This window comes from Oreochromis aureus, linkage group 6 (assembly GCF_013358895.1).
Source record: "Oreochromis aureus strain Israel breed Guangdong linkage group 6, ZZ_aureus, whole genome shotgun sequence".
Taxonomy (NCBI): domain Eukaryota; kingdom Metazoa; phylum Chordata; class Actinopteri; order Cichliformes; family Cichlidae; genus Oreochromis; species Oreochromis aureus.
In genome coordinates, this window is record NC_052947.1 from 42,003,828 (window position 1) to 42,025,013 (window position 21,186).

Consider the following 21,186-nt stretch of genomic DNA (forward strand, 5'->3'; position numbering starts at 1 on the left):
GAACGTCACTCAGGACTGAAATATGAACCTTTTTAAAGCAGCAAAGTTTCTAGCTCATGTTTTAGTTCCAGGTCCTGGTTTAGTTGCTACAGTGAAGGAGTTTCCATTCAATTCAACTTTATTTATACAGCACCAAATGACAACAACAGTCGCCTGAAGGCGCTGTATACTGTAAGGTAGACCCTACAATAACACATACAGAGAAAAACCCAACAATCATATGACCCCCTATGAGCAAGCACTTTGGCGACAGTGGGAAGGAAAAACTCCCTTTTAACAGGAAGAAACCTCCGGCAGAACCAGGCTCAGGGAGGGGCGGGGCCATCTGCTGTGATTGGTTGAGGTGAGAGAAGGAAGACAGGATAAAGACATGCTGTGGAAGAGAGACAGAGATTAATAACAGAAATGATTCAATGCAGAGAGGTCTGTTAACACATAGTGAGTGAAGAAGAAACACCCAGTGCATCATGGGAATCCCCCAGCAGCCTACACCTATTGCAGCATAACTAAGGGAGGATTCAGGGTCACCTGGTCCAGCCCTAACTATATGCTTTACTTTAGAGAAGTAATAAATGCATGAACCCCGAATGAGATAAAGACGTTTGTGATATCTGTGTGTGTCTGTCCTCAGGGCCAAATACCACAAACTGAAATATGGCACCGAGCTGAACCAGGGAGAAATCAAACCTCCGAGTTACGACTCAGGTAGGAGGTTTTCTGACTGTTTTCCCCATCTGCAGAAATTCAGCGTCGAGTTCGATCAGAGGCACGAAAATCACAGTTTAAATTTACGACAACAGTAACCCGTGTCAGACTGCATGTATGCTACATGAAAGTGTAATTAATGTCTGCACTGAAGCCTGCAGAGTCGCCCCCTGCTGGCCATCACAAAGAAACGCAGCATTAGGACGGTGTTCTTCAGGCTTGCTGTGGTTCCTCTGCTGCTTTACACTCAGTCTCTTCGCTCCTCACCTCTGAGTTTGATGCTGAGAGAAGCCTCTCTGCTGCCTCCCTGTGGACATGTCAGAAATAACCTCGGCCTTTTATTCATACAGTCATATCATCTGTTAACATGTGAGGGTTCCCGAGAGAACGTATTTCAGGAGAGGGGCATCTGCAGCACAATACTTTGGGAATTCACGAGTGGATGGATGGAAACACAAACGTAACGTGTTCTCTGTTTCAGACGACGACAACGAGGCTCCGAGTCCTCCGAACAGCAGCCATCAGCTCAGCTGGAAACAAGGACGCCAGCTGCTCCGACAGTGAGTGCACACACACACACACACACACACACACACACACACACGCACACGCACACACGCCTTCAGACGTCCAGTGTGTCACAGGACGGCTGTGTGTGTTAAATGTTTCTCAGAGAGAAGCAGAAAGTCAATCGTCTTAATAGAGATTAACACTTGTAATGAGAATCACACACACTAATCCACTGAGACCAGCCAGAGTGTGTGTGTGTGTGTGTGTGTGTGTGTGTGTGCGTGCTTTAAATGAGAAACTGTAAAGAACATTTTATCACTAACAGACAAAACAGGGAAACTAGAACTGACTACAGGTGGTGATGCGTTCACTGTCTGTAATCTGAGTTAAAACCTTTCCAACACGAGTCAGTTTAGCTCACAGGACAAAACAGTGAAAGTTAAAGTCCTCTGATCGTTCTGGGAAAGCCTGACGGTGCATCCTCGTCACTCAGTCTTCACCAGCAGGTGGCGCTGTGTCTCTGCAGACCTCAGCGTTTTTGGGGCTGCAGGGTGTGATCGGACCGATCCATCACTCCGACGCTTCTGTTAGCTCCTCACTCATGCATGTGTGCAGCTCTGTGTGTGTCTGTGTTTGTGGTGACAGTGAATGGAGGATTGTGTGAGGCATCAAGACCTCCTGCGATCGGAGAGGCTGGTACAGATGGGAGGGTGGGAGGGAGGGAGGGAGGGAGGCTGAACTGTGTGAGAAACACACTGGGCGTTATTCAGGGTAAACCACAGCGCTGCTCTCAGGTCAGCAGGGCCGGGGCTCGGTACAGTACGGAGATTTAAATTGGAACTTTTTGAGTTTAGAAGAGCTTCGCCTGAGCGGTTTGTTCGATTCGGACTCAGTAAGTACAAAGAGGTTTGCTCCCACTGCAGGCAGCGTCTTTCTTTACAAAACTCTAAAATCCTCCAGAACAGGCTGGAACTTGAACTAACATCCATTCTCCCCCTGCAGCAGACGGAGCTTTGACTGCAGATTTGAAATCTGACAAATAAATAAAATCAGGAGCTTGTTCAGAGCTCGAGCACAGTCAGGTGTTTTCTTCCTGTTTGTGTCCTCACACACCCTGACCCGCTCTGAGTCGGCCTGGTGTTGGAAACTGCTGCTGCCCTTTAAAGAAGCTGCTCCGGCCATATAATTGTGGTGCAGCTCAGTGGGTACAGCAAGGCACGGCTGCTGCAGGAGGACTCTCGGCATTCGACCCCATCTGGGGTTACCCTGGAGACGTCCAGCTGTGGTACATCTGTTTGGACCTGCGGTGTTTCTTTAAGAGATGTGACTGCAGGGTAACAAAGCACCAAAAGCTGCAGTTCCTTTGACGTCCACCAGAGGCAGCAGTGAGTCAGTCCCCACGGGCTCTCATGTTAAATCTTTAAGGCAGAAATAAACATGTTTGCACCCTGATGTTTGAATTTAATTAAGGCTTAAAATTTGGACCTCTGGACTGTTCGTGTTATTGTCACTTTTCATAACTCAGCTAAACGTTACCGTAGCCTCTCCGTCTGCAGCGGGAGTCTGGGTTCAGCTAGTGTTCAGCGGTTTTAGAGAGCTGTCGGTTGTCTCGTACAGATCAGCTCAGATCAGCCACGTTAGCCTCATGGCTGTTGTTGCTCCTTCAGAAGCTCTCACTGACCTCGTGTCCTGTCTCCGGATCAGGTACCTGCAGGAGGTCGGATACACGGACACCATCCTGGATGTGAAGTCTCAGAGGGTGAGGGCGCTGCTCGGTCTTACCGGAGACACGGGAGACAAACCGTCAGAGAAGAAAACCGAGCCCATGGTCAACGGCACCGAGCCGTCCTCGCTGAAGGACAGCGGTATGGTCAGGTACGAGGCCAGGAGGTGAAATAAAAACGCCACACAGCAAAGCGTGTTGTTACAAGAACCCGTTTCTCCCACAGTAAGCCCGACGTGTCCGACTCAGCCACCATGCTGGAGGCCTTCAAGTTCATTGAGAGCGCCGCTGCAGAGTTCAGCGACGAGGATGAGGACGAGGACAGCGAGGGGAGGGACAAAACCATCCTGGACCTGGCTGCAGTAAGAAGCTGACACTCTCCCGTTATTTCACTTTTTCTTTCATGTATGAGATTATTCTCATTCTCTGTAACTGTGGATGTAAATGTGCATTCCCAGTTTCCACAGGGTCTCTCTGTTTGGCTGTGCAAAGCCTGCAGAGGCCACGATGAAGCCCACTCACTGTGAGGCAAAGTGTTCCTGTCTGCTGATTGGTTCGTCTGTAATGGAGCGCACAGGAATGTCATTAGGATGTTCCCTATCTTACAAACACGAGTAAAACACAGCTTTTCAGTCTGTAAAAATCTGGAAACGGCACGTTTATTTTTTTATGTCCAAACTGAGACCGTGTGTGATTTTTAATTAATAATTTTGTCGTCATAAGAAACACTTATGGAGCTCGTGTGGGTGCTGCAGGTGCTCCCCAGCCTGGAACTCCATCTCCACCATCATTTGATCACCAACAGTCGATCGTGGCTCAAGAGTTGGCCGTTCGCCTTGTAATCGGAAGGTTGCCGGTTCGAGCCCTGGCTCCGACAGTCTAAGTCGTTGTGTCCTTGGGCAAGACACTTCATCCGTTGCCTACTGGTGGTGGTCAGAGGGCCCAGTGGCGCCAGTGTCCGGCAGCCTCGCCTCTGTCAGTGCGCCCCAGGGTGGCTGTGGCTACAATGTAGCTGCCATTACCAGTGTGTGAATGACTGGATGTGTAAAGTGCTTTGGGGTCCTTAGGGACTAAGTAAAGCGCTATACAAATACAGGCCATTTACCATTTACCATCATTGCTTTGGTCAGTAGCATATCTGCGAGCGCTCGCCTTCAGAGTAAAAGCTGAGCCTGTTGAAATGTGTGTGTTTCAGGGCTAAGGCACAGCTTTTACTTTGAAGGCGAATGTCCTCAAATGGCAAATATTTACTGATTAGTCGGTGTCTTCTTTGCCCAGTACAGACGACCACGGCAATCTGCTGCCAACCAAAGTGACTGCAGGACGGTTTGGATACCTCCTTGTAGCCATTTTCACGCGCTGACTGACAGCAGTCACGTTTCTCCCGATGGCTCCTGCCTGGTCTCCGGGTCCGTGTGACGGGGCCTTGCTTAAAACCTGTAAACATCAGCTTTAAAAACATGACTTTACCTTTGCACAGATGGTGAGAAAGAAACACTCGTCAACGCCGTCTTCCACAACCTCTGACCTCAGCGATGACCCCGACACGGAGGAGGCACTGAAGGGTTTTGATTTCCTGGCGAGTCCGGACGAGCTGGACGGATCGCCTGAGTCGAGGAGCGGGGAGGACAGCGGCGAGTGGGGTGAGTCACCCGATGGTTTATTTTCTTTTTAGAGCATCAGAATGTTAACGAGTGAAACTTTAACCACAACGTTAAAAGAAGACTCCAGAGTTCAGAGTGTGTGAAAGTAGGAGGACCCAGAGTCGCGCCCTGTGGAACTCCAGTTTCCTGCTCTCTACAGTGACCTGCAGGTTACTGTCAGATTTGAGGCAAACTTGACCTTTAGAAACTTTTCTTAATGTTGATAAACCAGAAGAGTGAAGGTGATCGTTGTTTTATTGAGGTTAGAATGAGCAAACAGGAAGTGTTTTTGTTTTTTCTGTATGTACATTCAAGCATCCATGGAGCACTTATGAAAGCTGCACGTGCTGTGAATCCCCTTTGAATTTCATTTTGATCGTTTTTAAATGAATTTTTAATAAAGATCGTTACGTTTCAGCTCTTTTTGCAGATGTCTTTTTTGTGAAGGTAAAACAAACTGAACACGTCCTGACCTGCTGTCCTCTGTGTTTACATAAAGAAACCCTTTTTCTGCTGTTGCTTAGCAACCGGTTCAGTGTCATTCGGCCAATGACGGAAAGCTCCCCACGCGCTTGGTGATTCAACACTTGAGTCGAGATAGTGAAGGAGCGCTGACTTAGTGCAGCAGGTCTCACCACAGTCCTGTGTGCTCACGGCGTGAAAGGTCGCAGCACGGAGCTTCGTCTCCGCTTTAACGCCGTTTTCATCTTTAAGTTTGGTCTATGACGCCGCCTCCGCCTTCACTCAGATATTAAAGCAGCCGAGCGCAGATAAAACCCGTTTGGCTGCTCGGTTATGAAACCATCGCTTCTTTGATCCCGTCTCGCCTCCATCCTCCCCTCACCTTTCATTCAGGTCGCCATTACTGTGGCAGCTTTCGTCGCTGCACGCTTCTTATCTGTGGAGCTGCTGGTGTGCCCTTTGACCTTCTGCAGATGATGCTTGTCCCCATCACACTGCTTCTACACCTGTGAAACTGCACCCCCTATGGTGGAGGAGAGTAACAGCAGCAACAGTCCTGAGATTCTTTCTTACTGCAGACTGAACCGCCGGTTTGCTGTTTGAATTTTTAAAATGTAGAAGCTCATAAACAAAAGAAGGTGAATAAGGCCGGAAGCTCATCTGTAACCGGAAGGTCGCCAGTTCGATCCCCAGCTCTGTCTGTCCTGGTCGTTGTGTCCTTGGACAAGACACTTCACCTACCACCTACTGGTGTTGGCCAGAGGGGCCGATGTGCCAATATGGCAGCCTCGCTTCTGTCAGTCTGCCCCAGGGCAGCTGTGGCTACGACTGTAGCTGCCTCCACCAGTGTGTGAATGTGTGTGTGAATGAATAGTGGAATTGTGAAGCGCTTTGAGGGTCTCGAAAAGCGCTATATAAATGCAATCCATTATTATAACTGCAGGATTAACAGGAAACAGAATAAACTAAATGTGTCTCGACTTAATTTTACGTAAAGCATCCTTTATTGTCTCAAAACTTCAGCGTAAAAAACACCTTTATGCTGTTCAAACGGCACAGATCAAGTGTACTCGCTGCATCACGATGTGAATGTTTGATCTTTCTGATGATTCACTGGAGAAAATGTGAAAAAAGCGCGTTCACACTTTCAGGTTCGTGTGGGACGAAAGCTCAGCGTCCAGCTTGATTCCTTCTGGGTCACACGAGTGTTTTCTGTGAGGGACAAAAACATCGTTAATCCTGGACCCACTCGTACGTACTCGCTCTGAGAATATCCAAAGATTCAGGACATTTTTAAAGTTGATGTAAGACAATGAGCGGATTCTGTGAGGTCACCTTCATCTTTGGTTGAGGTTATCTGGGATGAATGGTACAGGAGGAATCTTTGCATCCTTCTCGTCTGTAGGAGGCGCTCAGCTCGCTGCATCTGCAGCCGTCGTCATGTTCCTGCGGGACGCGGTTAGCCGAGGTTTCACAGGAGGGCTGGCCTGGCTCTGCACACGTGTGTGTAAAGCACAGGGGGCGCCGTAGAGCGAGGTCAGCACCAGCTGATGGGATGCAGCTGACAGATTAAAGCGACAGTGTAGCTGGCTTACCCCCGTCTGTCTGAGGTTCCTCACTCCGCATCACGTCTCCCTCAGGGATGGATTTGAACTGCAGTGCATCCAGACACTCACAACAAGTTTCTGCCTCCCTTCTCCTCCCTCCCCTCTCACCTCCTCCCCCTCCTCCTCCCCTCTGGCCTGCAGAGAAGGAAGAGCAGTCTCCTCTGGGTGAAATGGCCTGGGACGTGGACCAGGGACTGATAGCCCAGCTCAAGGAGCAGTACAGGAAGGAACGCAAGGGCAAGAAGGGGGTGAAGAGTAAGTCACGCTGCAGGCCTGTGCTTCATCCTCCCTCCTCAACCTCTTTACATTTTGTTCCCCTCACCCTCTTCCTGTAACAATAAACCACTTCTTCTTCTTTTTCTCTCTCTCCTCACATCGCCTCGGTCCCATCACTGTTCCTCTGTGTGTCACATGTTAGATGACAGCTTTGGACTCGTGAAAATCTCTTAAGTGTAAACGTTATTTGGGGGCTCTCATTGGAGGATTCCCCTCCACCCTCTCTGTTTGGTCCGTGTTGGTTTTCTGAATGTAAGAATCTGTCTTAGTGTCCTGATTCAGATCAAACCATTACAAGGGTCAGTTAGGAGGCTGTATATAAAAGATGAACATTTCAGGGCCTCCAGTTAGCTGAGGTGAAGTTTAGCAGACAGCTAGTAGCTACAGCTGACAGTCAAAGAGGCCACGCCCCTCATAATGTAACCTTTAAATGAGTTATCAGGTTACAGCTGTTCTGAAGGAGGAAATTATCCACAGAGATCAGACAGTTTGTGTATCAGGCTGTAAACACGTTTGTTTCTGCTGTAAAGTTTGAACATGACTCTATAAGGACTGACTCACTGCTGCCTCTGCTGGATGTTAGAGGAACTGCAGTCACTGAGCTGTGGCGGTCTGACTGTGCTGGAGAGTAAGTGAACAGTCTCAGTGGAAGCTTTTAAGACCTGAGCTGCTTTAATGCTCACATCATCCAGATGTGCAGATACCACAGCGTCCTCCTTCACAGCTGGACCATCAGTGTGGTTTTCAAAATGAGATGATTTGTAGGAAACTTTATTGTGCTGTGGAAGCTGCGCGCTGGTTTGGGTCAAGTTATGTTCTTTGGATTATCTTCAGTTTTTTCACTTCCTGTTGGTTTCCGGCGCCTCCCACGGCCTGATCCTTATGAAACCATCATCAGGTTGAACCCGCCATGCTTGTGTTGCGATGGCAGCGACTCGTCTGCATCGGTGTCTCCGTCTGTCCGCAGCCGGCAGGTGTCTGTCCTTCCTGCTCTTCGCTCGTCCTCTTTTCTTCTTTGTTTCTCTGCTTTGGTTTGCCGTCGATGCCTCGCAGAGCCGCTGCTGCTCCTTCTTTCCATCTTCACTGTTTCACAATTTAATTTTCATCTCTCTCCCCCAAACGTCGTCGTTCTCCCGCCTTCATCGGGCTTCCTGTCCCCTCCTCATCCTCTCTCGTCTCGCTTCTTCCTCCTGCAGGACCAAACCGGTCTAAGCTGCAGGACATGCTGGCTAACCTGCGGGACGCTGAGGACCTCCCCTCCATGCAGCCGGCTGTGACGCCCCCCTCTCGGTCGAGCGTGCCCAGGATGAACGAGCATGAAGTCGGACGCCCCGATGACGGTAGCCCTCCCTCCCTCTCGGCTCAGCGGTCATGTGCGAGTGACATGAATGTTCAAACGTTTCCTGTTTCCATCCTCCAGAGGCGATGACGTTCCTGCCATCGTCGGGGAAGTCGTTCATTCTAGGCAGAGTGGACGAGGCGGTTTCTAACGAGCTCGGACTGGGAGAGCTGGCCGGACTCACCGTCGCTAACGAGGCCGAGGGCCTGATGTACGACGTGAGTAACATTAACCTGTCACAGGCTGCTTCAGGCCACACCCCCTCATGGACCTAACCTCAGAAAGAAGAGATGAAGACCAGCGAGTAAAACCTGATTCCACTCGTGGTTTGTTTTGGTTTTTCTGTGTGATTTGAATATTTAGGAATGTTTCCACAGTGTTTCTGCACCCTGGCGTAGAGCCCCACCCCCACAGCCGATTCTAACCTATCAGAATGCTTAATAAGACCTTTTCCCTGCCTCAGATTGCCAACAACAAAGATGCTCTGAGGAAGACGTGGAACCCGAAGTTTACCCTGCGGAGCCACTTTGACTCGGTGCGCAGTCTGGCCTTCCACCCGGTGGAGCCGGTTCTAGTCACCGCCTCCGAGGATCACACCCTCAAACTGTGGAACCTCCAGAAGACGGCGCCCGCCAAGAAGTGAGACTCCATGTTTTGACATCACACACGTATTCTATGAAATATTGAATAAGATTATAAAATCTGTTTTTCACCTGAAGTTGAAAACGCTCTGAGACACGTAAACATGGTCCAAATGTAGACTCTGCTAACGTTGCTTTGCAGGATTCCTCAAAATAATCCTCTGACGAGGATTATCTCCTCTCTGAAACGAGCCGTTTTAGCTCCTCTCCCTTTAAGCAAACTTTCCTCTGATTGGCTGCCCCTCACAAACAGAAGGTTTAAACTGCAGTTGGGCGGGGCTTCTGTGGCATCATGCAGTCTTCAGCCTGAGTTGATGTTGCAGGACAAACATTCAGCTCACGAACATGGTTTTTAGAAGCCGGCGGTCTCACTCCTGTGCTTCGATCCTCAGGTGTGCGGCGTTGGATGTGGAGCCCATCTACACATTCAGAGCCCACAGGTGAGCGCGGGAGCGTTCCCAGCACCGCACACGTTCAGCCTGACTCCGTTCATTCGGTCATAAAAACAACGTAAGCATGTGTCTGTGTCATCTGATTTCGTACTGTAGCGGTGCTGTGCTGTGCGTCACCATGAGCTCGAGCGGCGAGCAGTGCTTCAGCGGGGGCGTAGACGGCACCATTCAGAGCTGGAACACCCCCAACCCCAACATCGACCCCTACGACTCGTATGGTACGACCCGGCTCCTCCCAGCACCTGCCTTCATCGTGCTCTGTTGTCACATCTTCACGTGAGGATTGTCTCTCGTTTCCTCTGCAGAGCCGTCCGTCCTGCGGGGGGCGCTGTGCGGTCACACGGACGCGGTGTGGGGTCTGGTCTACAGCTCGGCTCACCGCCGCCTCCTCTCCTGCTCGGCCGATGGGACGGTGCGGCTGTGGAACGCCGCCGACACCTCGCCGTCTCTCGCCGTTTTCAACAAGCAAGGAGGTGAGAGAACATCTGTGAGAACATCTGCACCGCAGCTTGAAGGAGGCGCATTACAGTGTCATGTACCTTTAGTTACTCCTCGAGGAGGAGGAGCTTAAGTGGCGCTGTTGTCTCTGTGCTGAGTCTCTGCTTCTCTCTCAGTGCTCGGAGTCCCGACCTCGGTCGACCTGGTGAGCAGCGAGCCGGCTCACATGGTGACGTCCTTCGCCACCGGACACATCGGACTCTTCAACATGGAGACGCAGCAGCTCGTCCTGATACTGCAGTCGGCCGGTCCTCCAGGTACGACCACAAACTCAGCGAGTATTTACAACCCGAGAACAAAAAGCGAGAACAAAAACAGACTTTTACATCCAGCAGACTCACATTTTACTCACGACAGAACACAGAAACACGTCACATGTTCAAACTGAGGAAATGAAACTGTTCCAATCATGTGACCGGCCTGCTGCCAGCTCACCTGATCAGCTGCTGAATGCTCCTCCAGCTGTTTCTTTCTAAAAATGTCTCAGCTCAGTTTTCTTTGTTCTGCTGTGAGTAAAATCTGAGTTTATGACATTTGTTTTGCTCGTCACTCTGCGTCCCGACGGCGTTTGCAGAGCTCCGCCTCTAAATCATGTTCACCAATGAACAGGACGAAGGAGGCTTCAGATATGTCGACGAGAAGCTCACAGAGACTTTTGTTTGTGCGTCCGCACTGCTGGTTAATCCTCCTGCCGTTTCAAAGTGTTGTCGGTGTTACGGCGCCGTCTGCAGGCCGAGCTGATGCTCTGACGCTTTCACGTATTTGCTGCTAATGTTTTGCTTCCTGCCCACGCCCGCCTCCACGCAGAAGCTCCCTGCAAGATCAACAAAGTGCTGAGCCATCCCACGCTGCCGATCAGCATCACCGCTCAGGAGGACCGCCACATCCAGTTCTTCGATAACAACACAGGTACGCCGTGACGTGTCCTCAGCTTTCCGTCTTTTGTTGCCTCGCAGATCAAATTTAAACTTTTAACCTGTTTCAAACTGAAGGTAAGCTGATCCACTCCATGGTCGCCCACCTGGACGCTGTCACGAGTCTCGCTGTGGATCCAAACGGCCTTTACCTCATGTCAGGAAGTAAGTATCCGAGCACACGCCAGCTGACACATCCCATAATATTATCAGACTTTATAAAGAGCCTACGGGTACTTCCTGTATTTATTATTTTTACTCTAAGAGCTTCAGAGTAAAACTCGCTGTTCGAGCCAATCACAGCATCAGGAAACCAGGAAGTGTCTGTTTATGATGAAAAAGACAAATGTATCCATGTAAGATTAACAAACAATCGTTTGTTTTCCTTTGTTTCGTCCTCTAACATCTTGTTAACGTCTTTATATTTTTTGATGTATTTTTATTTTGTTTTTGTCCAAAAACGTTCAGAAGTTTAAAAAGTTTTTTCTGTCGGACTGACCGACAGATGGGAGGATCTGCAGGTTCACCCTCGCTCAGTCCTGTAACATCTAAAGACCTCCATCTTTATTTACAGTTGCTGCTCTGTGCTGATTGGCTGTCTCTCTTCCCGTCAGGTCACGACTGCTCGATCCGTCTGTGGAACATGGAGAGTAAAACCTGCATCCAGGAGTTCACCGCACACCGTAAGAAGTTCGAGGAGTCCATCCACGATGTGGCGTTCCATCCCACCAAGTGCTACATCGGCAGCGCCGGGGCCGACGCGCTCGCCAAAGTCTTCGTATGACCTGAATGTGGTCAGCTGATCGCCCCGACACTCTCAGTGGGGTTCTTATTTTTGGACAGATGGAGGTTGCTTCCTCTGCAGAAGGTGACCCCACCTCAATACCCCCCACGCCCCCCCTTTAAGATTCTTCTCATGTTAAGCCCCGCCCCCTGCTGGACTCGGGCTGGCCCGGATCCACAAAACAAACCGACCTCTGAGTGAGGGGAAGAAGTTCACGCAGGAGGCCGCGGCGCGCGTTCTCCCTCGAACAGCTCCGGGCTCGCCGCAGACGTCCGTCTCATCGTAACGTGCCTTCTTTCTGTCGGACGCTCGGAAGAAACCCGATGGAGAGGAGTCGGGACGGGGAGGTCATGGCAGCCAAATTTAACCTTCAGACGACCTCTGTTTGTCAGTCTGTCCATCCTGAGTTGAGCGGGCTGCGAGGACAGTTCTGGATCTGTGCTCCACCTGAGCCACGCCCACACAGGCAGGAACTTTTGCCCGTCACAGTCGCCGTTCCAAGTTGGTTCCATCAGGTTCTAGGGCTGTTCGATATAACGATATATATCGGATGACGATATAAAAACGTCTATCGTTTCATTTTACGCTATCGTTTGTTTCGTGGTGTCGCAAAATAAACCGTTTACGGCAATATTTTTTTCATTATTTTGATGGTCACTGTAGTGGCTATATTAATTTCCTAAAGTTCTCTCTTTCTCTTATATTTAATATAACCACACTACAGACGGACAAGCGCCTGTTTTTATGCGTTGTCGTTAGCAACAACGATGGTAAAACATCGCGTGTCCGCTTGTTTATGTTCCACATAAACCTTTCACAATAAAGCTCAAGATCCTGTTGAGACTTTTCAAAATAAACTGAATCACGTGAAAGAGCAGATTATTTACGGATGAGAAGTAAAAAAGAGCCGCCAGGTGCTAAAAAATAAACCTTAGACTCAAATGTTAGAACAGGCTTTTCCCCGCAGCACGCTGTGTGATAAATACTCACAAAGAAAACGGCGGCTGTTACAACTTATGTCTAAAAATGTATCGTTTCATGCATCTGTTAAAACACTCGACTCCAGCTACATGACGCGCAGCTCCCGCAAGTCGAGCTGCCCGAGATTCACAGAATTTACAGAAAATGTTAAATTTTTGTGATTTATATCGTTATCGGACGATAGAATTCTTATATCGGGATATGAGATTTTGGTCATATCGCACAGCCCTATCAGGTTCTCATCCCTGCTGTTGGCGATGACCTAGCGCTCGGTGGGACACAACATTAAAGAGAATCGGCGCCTGATTGGCTCCAGCCTCAAACACCTGAACATGAAGGTCCTCACTGCACTCTGCAGAGTCCACGCTGTGAAATGGAGAGGGCGGGGTTAACTGAGAGGGCGCCACCTGCTGGGACCGCCAAGACACAGGCGCTCAGGCTGTGACCTAGCAGTAATCCTTCACTGGACTTTGAATCAATCATCAAGGATCAACAGAGTCCGTTTGGCTCCACCTGAGCTCTGATGGGGTTCCTCCTCCTCCTCCTCCTCCTCCTCGAGCCGCTGCTCATGGATCTTTGATCCGCTGAGCTTTCTGTTCTAAACCCTGAGCGGCGCTAACAGGGACTTTTTGGGAAACCTCCTCCTCACTCACTCACAGGTTGTAAGATATGTGGCTGCTTTTTGTGGGCGTGACCCTGCGGCGAAGCTTTTCTCTCCGGAAATCAAACGGATCGACCCGGACGCCTCCGACTAATCCTGACGCCTGCTGTTGCTAATGCTAATTAGCTTGTTGTAACATACCTGAGTAACACCTGTGCTGCGCCCCTCAGATCTGCTTTCCAAGCCGGAGGATTCCTCTGATGTACTCGGTTTGTTCGCCGTGAGATGCAGGCAGATCGTTTTTTATTCTGTTTTACTTGAAAAGTGGCGTTTCTTCTTTTTGGGGTTTCTGCTGATGTTTTAATGACTTTTGTTTTTTTAACCAAACGCATCATCTCAGAAAGCAGCTGCTTCCCGTCGTAGTGGGGAAACGGTCGGTGTGTACAAAGGGTTAACAGATATCTGTGTGTACAGTTTTTAGGTATTAAAGCAAATCTATTTATTAACTGGTGTAAAGAGTGTATTTAGGGCAGTTTTAACTGGTTGGTGAGCAGAAAGATCAAACTTTGAGTGTTTGTATTGAGCTTTCCTGTAAACTTGTGTAGAACATGAATGCAGTCTGTACAGAGACGTGAACGCTTCCATGACTTTCACCTTTACCTGCACACGTCTGTGTTCAAGGGTGTTTTCAAAAGTTTTGTCCGTGATACGAGCAGGCAACTTCCTGTCTGGTTTCCAAAATAAGAGCATATTCACACAGTCGGCTGATTTCTGCATTAAAATGAATCGATTCAACTCGTTTTTGTTGGGTTTTTTCTTCCATAAAAGGAAGCTGTGGACATTTTCAATCCTCACTGGCTCATCCCGTTTACTCCATGTACACAAAAATAAACTGTTAAAAAAAAAAAAACCTCATCAGTTTCACAGATTTTCTTAAAGCGTTTGCGTCGTGCAGTTATCTGAAATCCTTCTAATAGTGTGTCGAAGATAACAAACCGTTTGATGGTTTCAGCTTCTTAAATGTCTGTCTTTTCTCAGTGACGACAGCACAGCTTTAGATTGAACACGTGCAATGGCAGCTTTTATTTTTATGTTGTAAAGTTGCCAAAAACATTCAGTAGTTTGTAGGAAATGATGTTCAGCTGCCCGCTGAGAGCAACGTGGAGTCAGCGCTGAGTTTCTTCATGGTTTGGAAGTTTAAAGATTTGTACTTATCTGCCTTTTCCTGTACAGACGCCGCTCGCTCACTTATGAAGCTTCTGTTGCCCAAAATTAGTTTCAGTTTGTCGTCAGTCTTTCATACGTCTTCAGCTGGATGAACTGAAGGCTTTCAGCTCTCTTTCCTGTTCTGTTCTGCCGTTTTTTTCACCTCCAAGCTTCTCAGCGCTGACAGAAACCTGCAGAGTTTAGCAAAACAACCAGACTCACACTGGAGCACATTTATGATATTTCTGAACCTGGTGGAGCAACAACAGATTTCAGAGTGTGAATTTTGACAAAGTGCACAAAATGTGGATTTATTTTAATTTGCTTCCATTATATCTTTGGTTTATTTTAAAATAACCAGATTTTAAAGCTGAACACGAAACCTGACTTCTTTAACAGAAGCCAAACCACGTCTCATTTCTTCCTCTTCGGTGATAAACTCGGGGACGTGGCTCCGTCTCTGTGCAGTGTTTGCAGATGAAATCTTCTGTGAGCTGAACTCCAGACTGAATCCTGCCTGTAAACTGTGGAGGTGCTTTATTGTGAAACTGCAGGAGGGACGATGGGAGCTGCTCAGGCTGTACATACAGTTCACACACACTGTGTTTTTTGCTTTTTTTGTGTCTTTTTGCCTTCAGAGTGGGAGTGACAGATTTATCAGTAACAATAAAGACATATGTTGTATATCATCATGTGTGGATTCATTGTTGTGTTGACGGGAACGAGAGAGGGAACAATGAAAAACAGAACATTTTCAAATGTCAGTTTAGAAATCTCTGATTATCACACAGGTTTGGTTTTTTTAAGAAGACATTTTCTGTTATCTTATTGGTCGATTTATTTTTTTATATTTAAGTCTGGACCACTATAATTATTATTGACCACAGTCTGTAATGAAGACTGGTTATCAATTATTTTTATTTTATTTAATAAATATGAACACTTTTAAACTGCTTGTTAAAGGTTTAGAAACCAGGTTTTTAAGCACGAGCTGGTCCGCCAGGTGGCGCTGATTCGCCTTCGGGCTGGTTTCCTATCCGTCCAAACGGAAACGAAGAAGCCTCTGTGTGGCGCTGCTGCGCTCTGATTGGCTGACAGGCCTGCGGTTCCTGCGGGTAAACAAGAGCTGCTCTGCTAAACGTACAAAAAAGCAACACACCGTTTTTTATGAGGAGCAAATAATCAAAAGCACACCTGTGTGACTTTACGGTGAGTGTTAACGCACCGATTTAACACCCGACTGAAGTTTCGAAGCGAAATGAACTCTTTAAAGCAGCAAATAACTCAGTTAGCTTAGCATTAACCTGCTAACACAAACAGAACACGATGAGTTTATAAGATGAGTTTTCATGTTGGACTCGGGGGTCGGGTTGCCCCCTCACACCCGTTCGGGGTTTTACTGCTGCAGATTTTTCATTGGTTGTCACTTTTATTGAAACACTTGGTGGAAGTAACGAGGTGTGTTTGACTGTGCTAATGTTAGCTCCGCGCAGCTAAAATCCTGCGGGTTTTAAGCCGACTCTGGTTTCTCTTCCCAGCGCTCCTCTCCTCCTCTCCGCGCTCAAGTGGCACCGGCTCCCCGGGCTACCATGAGCGGGTCCGCGGTCTGACTGCAGGACGATGGCTGCGGAGCTGTTTCCCACCAAGAAGCTGGTCCCCGCCGCCTCCGTGCAGCAGTACCAGCAGCAGAACATCACCAACAACAACACCAGCGTCACCGGCTGTAACTGGCAGGGCCTGTACCCCACCATCAGAGAGAGGTGGGTGTGTGGAGGAGGCCGAGATCCAGCACTAGAGAGAAAGGATTCAGATTCTCTCCGGAAAAAGCCAGAAGCAGAATTTAAAACAAAAAAGATTTTTAAAAATTACTTTCAAATGCTCGGCTGCAAGAATGTGAGAGCCCCGAGAACGAGTTCTGGAACCTAAATGTTTAGTTCACCCTCCATCATCATGCAGCTTTTCCCTGTTAGAGGAGCTCTCAGACACACATGCAGCATTTTTGCATTTGAAAGATGAGTTTGCAGGTCTGACAGGTTGCTCCTGCTTTGCTCTCTTTTCATTAACTGACCCCTCAAAACGGCTGTGTTCTTGTAGGAATTCAGTCATGTTCAACAATGAGATGATGGCAGATGTTCACTTTGTCGTGGGACCACCGGGGGGGACGCAGCGAGTGCCCGGACACAAGGTAACGCAAACACTCAACAGTTTCAGAGCCCAGCAGATTCTGCTCGTGTTCAGACGTCTGCTTAGCACTTACAACCAGCTCGCTCCTCGGGCAAGTTTATCAACTCTAAAGCTTTCAGCTGACTCTCTGCAAACGTTAGGACATCACTGCCTGAAGGTCAGAAATACAGTGAGGAGCACGGACAGTTATCAGTAAGATCTCAGAGCAGGCTGAATAAGGACAGCGGTGGTCACATGATTGTGGTTAAAGACTGTCAGCGGATTTCTGAACACTGGAGAGATCAGTAGTTTGTAGTTAATGAAAGGCTGTCACGGTTTAGCAGAGACCATGTTTGCATGGAGCTGACTAAAAGAACAGATCATAGCAACACAGTAACAACAAACAGCTTCAAGGAGGTTCAGGAAAAAAAGCCTGCAAAAGAAGACAAAATATTCATCTGCATGTGAACACCAGGCTGTGTCAAATCACTCGACATGTAAACAGTTTGTCTTTAATCAGAATATACAGCTCATCATATCAGTGGCTGTAGATCAGGACATCTACTAGTTAAAAGTTTGGTGGATTGATTCCTGACTGCATGCTAAAGTATCCTTGGGCAAGATGCCAAACCCCAAGTTTCTCTCCGATGCATCCGTCAGAGTGTAAATGTTAGCTAGAAAGCACTTAAGAGGGGGGAAGGTTAATGAGGCATGTTGTGTAAAGCGCTTTGAGTTCTGTGCTTTAACCAGTCCATCTAGCATCAGCAGGAGAGCAGGGGGGGGCGCCAGTGTTAACTCGCCATAAGCCTTCAGCTGCACCACGCCTCGTGCCTGAAACTCCCCACCACTTCACCCCGTCAGCTAGACTCAGTTCAAATCTCAGCACATCAGCATCATGTTTTTTGTTATTTCTGGATGTTTATAATATTGGTTTTTATTGTTAATTAAAGTAACCACGAGTGTTGTGAAAGTATATTAAATGCTGTTTTCACCTGTTCTTTGAGCTTTGATAATCTCAGAGTGTCGATAATCGTCTCTGAGCTTCGATCTGTGTTTAAAGTGTAACTCTCGACTCGTCCTCGTTGTTCTCTGTTCTGGCAGTACGTCCTGGCTGTCGGCAGCTCCGTCTTCCACGCCATGTTCTACGGCGAGCTGGCCGAGGATCAGGACGAGATCCGCATCCCCGACGTAGAACCACCGTCCTTCCTCGCCATGTTGAAGTGCGTCGACCTTTGATTTTGTTTACCTCGTTACACAAACACCTGACTGCTCACCCACAACCGTGCCTTTGCCTCCGCAGGTACATCTACTGCGATGAGATCGACCTTTGCGCCGACACAGTGCTCGCCACCCTCTATGCTGCCAAGAAGTACATCGTACCTCATCTGGCACGAGCCTGCGTCAACTTCCTGGAGACCAGCCTGAGTGCAAAGAACGCCTGCGTGCTGCTGTCGCAGAGCTGCCTGTTCGAGGAACCCGACCTGACGCAGCGCTGCTGGGAGGTGATCGACGCACAGGCCGAGCTCGCGCTGCGCTCTGAGGGTTTTTGCGACATCGACGTCCAGACACTGGAGAGCATCCTGCGTCGGGAAACGCTCAACGCCAAAGAGATGGTGGTGTTCGAGGCGGCGCTGAACTGGGCCGAGGCCGAGTGCCAGAGGCAGGATTTGCCGCCGACCATCGAGAACAGGCGCCTGGTGCTGGGTAAGGCCATCTACCTGATCCGCATCCCCACCATGGCGCTGGAGGACTTCGCCAACGGGGCGGCGCAGTCTGGCGTGCTCACACTCAACGAGACCAATGACATCTTCCTGTGGTACACCGCCGCCAAGAAGCCCGATCTCCTGTTCTGCACCAAACCGCGTAAAGGCCTGTCGCCGCAACGCTGCCACCGCTTCCAGTCCTGTGCTTACAGGAGCAACCAGTGGCGGTACCGAGGTCGCTGCGACAGCATCCAGTTCGCGGTCGACAAACGTGTCTTCATCGCCGGCTTTGGCCTGTACGGCTCCAGCTGCGGCTCGGCCGAATACAGCGCCAAGATCGAGCTGAAGCGCCAGGGCGTACCGATGGCCCAGCGCATCATCAAGTACTTCTCCGACGGCTCGAGCAGCACTTTCCCCGTCTGGTTCGAGTACCCGGTGCAGATCGAGCCGGACACCTTCTACACCGCCAGTGTGGTGCTGGACGGCAACGAGCTGAGCTACTTCGGCCAGGAGGGCATGACCGAGGTGCAGTGTGGGAAAGTCACCTTCCAGTTCCAGTGCTCCTCCGACAGCACCAACGGCACTGGCGTGCAGGGAGGCCAGATCCCTGAGCTCATCTTCTACGCCTGACGGGCGGAAGGGAGGGCGCCGCAGAGATTCCTGCTTCACTGCCATGTTGACTTTAAAACTGTGGAGTTCTCAGGAAGTTGCCGAAGCAGAGACGGACTCGCTGAGCCTCAAAGACGGAACACCGACGACTCGATGGAAACATGAAGAAACGAGGACGTCCCTCCAACGCTGCCTGTGTTCATCGTCTTCGTTACGCAGGAGTTGGAAGAAAAGACGATGGCTGCAGGTTTGTCGGGACTATTTTGAGTGGCAGATTAATCCACAGCTGTCACCAGACATGACACTACAAACACCTGTGCAATCCTGTCTTAAAGCCCCGTTTAAGGGTCTTATGTTAGCCTGTGTTCAGTCCACAGAACTACAGATGACTTCCACAAGCTGTCGATCATATCTATTGATTAAACACTAAAACTGCAATCAATCAATCAGATAATCAGGTAGGGATGGGTATCGAAACCCGGTTCTTGTTGAGAACCGGTTCCCACTGTTTCAATTCCTTGGAATTGTTTGGCATTTTTACAGACGATTCCCTTATCGATTCCAGTCGCCCCGAAAGACGTCACCACGTTGCAGAGCGTCATTTACCTGGCAGGGCGCCTACGCACCACAAACGCTCAAAAGTTTGGTTATACTTTACAAGAACGGATGACAACAGGGCAACTTGCAATACTTGCAAAGTAGATATTTCATTTAAGGGAGGAAACACTACGAATATGCAAAAGCATTTGCTCACAAAACACGCGATAACCTTAAATGAATGTTGTGAATCTCAACCCAGCAGCAGCGGTAACGTTTGCACGTCCTCTCCCGTTAATACGGCAGGTAAATAATCAACTAACAGTGCATATTATGTTAGCGCGATCTGCCTTATTACAAAACCTGCCATTACTGTGCATTTAGGTGACCATGATATGAGAGACAGAGTCTGGCTGGCAGTTCTCGCTGCAGTCTACCGGTAGCGTCTCCTTTCAGGCCAGGATAGACGAATGTCACCGAGCAGTGACTAAGTTTGTGGTCAAAGGCTTGCACCCATTTGCCCCGATTTTCGGTAAGTGAATGTGTTTAATTGTAGGCAGGGACATTACTGGATATTCTTGTGTAATTGCTACAGAATAATTTGTTATACTTTGTTATTGCTACAGAAGAATATTTATTTTATTTTTATTATTTTACATTTACAATTTTTTTCCTGGGGACCCTGTGACACCCCATTGAAGAGCCGTAGGCTGTGGATCTCTTAAGATCTCACTGTTGGGTTTGTAAGGCCATGTTACTCCTAAATTTCTATCTTGTTCAAAGAGAAGATATAAAACAAAGTTCTAAGCTAATCGACCTTAGTGTTCTCCTTTTTTAAAAAGAATCGATAAGAGAATCGAATCGTTAAACAAAATCGAAAATGGAATCGTGAAAATCTTATCAATACCCATCCCTATAATCTGGTCACCAGATAAAAGCAAGTACAGACGAGTCTGTTTGCTTTTAAAAGCAACTGAGATGATTAAACACTCGTAACAATCTTTTATTACTCACGGTGGACATTAAGCAGATAATTAAAGCGACACAAGCAGTGATTTAACTTTGTGTGGCTGCAGTCTGAATGTGAACATCAGCACTGAAGCAGGAGGACAGTATGTTGTTCCCTGTAGTCTGATTCAGCTGTTTGTGGGAGTTTTTCCTCTGAGCTCTGTCACGGCTGTCAGGATATTTCGCTCTCTGATCTGGTTACTGAGCGTTTGATATAAACGTTCACCAGCTCAGCTCCAGATGTTTCCACCCTCGAGTTGAAATGTTTTCATCTGAACTGTTTTTCTGTTACGGTTAAATTAAGGTCTCGCTGCGCCCTCTTGTGGTGCAGAGTAGTATTGCACGACAGCCCTGTTTGAGCTTCAGCACAGCTGTATTGGCCTTAGAGTCACAGCATCTGTTTGTTTCTTTGCTTTGCTTTGTTCGTTTCAGGTTTTAAACTTTTTTTTAAACACAGGAATTTCCAATAAATACCTTTTGGTGCAAACGTGCCACAAATAAATAAAGCAGCCCACAAATGCAACTGTTTAATTTTGGTCGGTCAGACAGTTTCTTCTCCTGGAGCAGAGCTTTAAGATTTTTCAGGAACTTTGGGACTTCTTCCAAACATAAACTGGGAGGACTGGGCGAGCAGCGTCTCTGAAGGTTTTCAGTTTGTTGCCTTAAAGAAAATGTTTGAATTTAATAAAATTTGTAAAAGTGAGATTCTTAAACATTCCTGCTGTTGATGAAGGAATCAGTTTTATTTTGAACCCTGAGTTTGTGTTCGTGGACGGTTCATCACATTCCTGATTTTCTGTTTCTGATTTGTTTGAAGCAATTAA

At 48.3% G+C, this 21,186-nt stretch overlaps 2 protein-coding genes across 2 annotated transcripts in view; both read left to right on the forward strand.

The window, feature by feature from the left end:
- The window catches only part of strn (striatin, calmodulin binding protein), a 40,070-nt gene extending 27,881 nt beyond the window's left edge, over positions 1-12,189 (forward strand). The window contains exons 3-18 of the mRNA XM_031734780.2: positions 632-705; positions 1,187-1,265; positions 2,920-3,090; positions 3,165-3,300; positions 4,419-4,581; positions 6,792-6,905; positions 8,123-8,266; positions 8,347-8,483; positions 8,729-8,904; positions 9,299-9,346; positions 9,455-9,576; positions 9,664-9,831; positions 9,973-10,113; positions 10,664-10,765; positions 10,849-10,935; positions 11,385-12,189. Coding sequence (XP_031590640.1) covers positions 632-705; positions 1,187-1,265; positions 2,920-3,090; positions 3,165-3,300; positions 4,419-4,581; positions 6,792-6,905; positions 8,123-8,266; positions 8,347-8,483; positions 8,729-8,904; positions 9,299-9,346; positions 9,455-9,576; positions 9,664-9,831; positions 9,973-10,113; positions 10,664-10,765; positions 10,849-10,935; positions 11,385-11,554 — 2,032 coding nt within the window. The 3' untranslated portion in view covers positions 11,555-12,189. The remainder of the gene's footprint in view (positions 1-631; positions 706-1,186; positions 1,266-2,919; positions 3,091-3,164; positions 3,301-4,418; positions 4,582-6,791; positions 6,906-8,122; positions 8,267-8,346; positions 8,484-8,728; positions 8,905-9,298; positions 9,347-9,454; positions 9,577-9,663; positions 9,832-9,972; positions 10,114-10,663; positions 10,766-10,848; positions 10,936-11,384) is intronic.
- Positions 12,190-15,423: 3,234 nt separating this feature from the next.
- Positions 15,424-19,395, forward strand: LOC116316235 (BTB/POZ domain-containing protein 3-like). The gene is made up of 5 exons (XM_031734757.2): positions 15,424-15,551; positions 15,881-16,102; positions 16,437-16,527; positions 17,607-17,725; positions 17,806-19,395. Exons 2-5 carry the CDS (start codon positions 15,963-15,965, stop codon positions 18,836-18,838), a joined length of 1,383 nt encoding a protein of 460 aa, XP_031590617.1. The 5' UTR covers positions 15,424-15,551; positions 15,881-15,962; the 3' UTR covers positions 18,839-19,395.
- Positions 19,396-21,186: the final 1,791 nt, after the last annotated feature.

Coding starts and splice junctions, on each gene's coding strand:
- LOC116316235 (XM_031734757.2), top strand. CDS start 15,963: ATGGCTGCGGAGCTGTTTCCCACCAAGAAGCTGGTCCCCGCCGCCTCC. Junction 16,103..16,436: donor TACCCCACCATCAGAGAGAG/GTGGGTGTGTGG, acceptor GTGTTCTTGTAG/GAATTCAGTCATGTTCAACA. Junction 16,528..17,606: donor AGCGAGTGCCCGGACACAAG/GTAACGCAAACA, acceptor CTGTTCTGGCAG/TACGTCCTGGCTGTCGGCAG.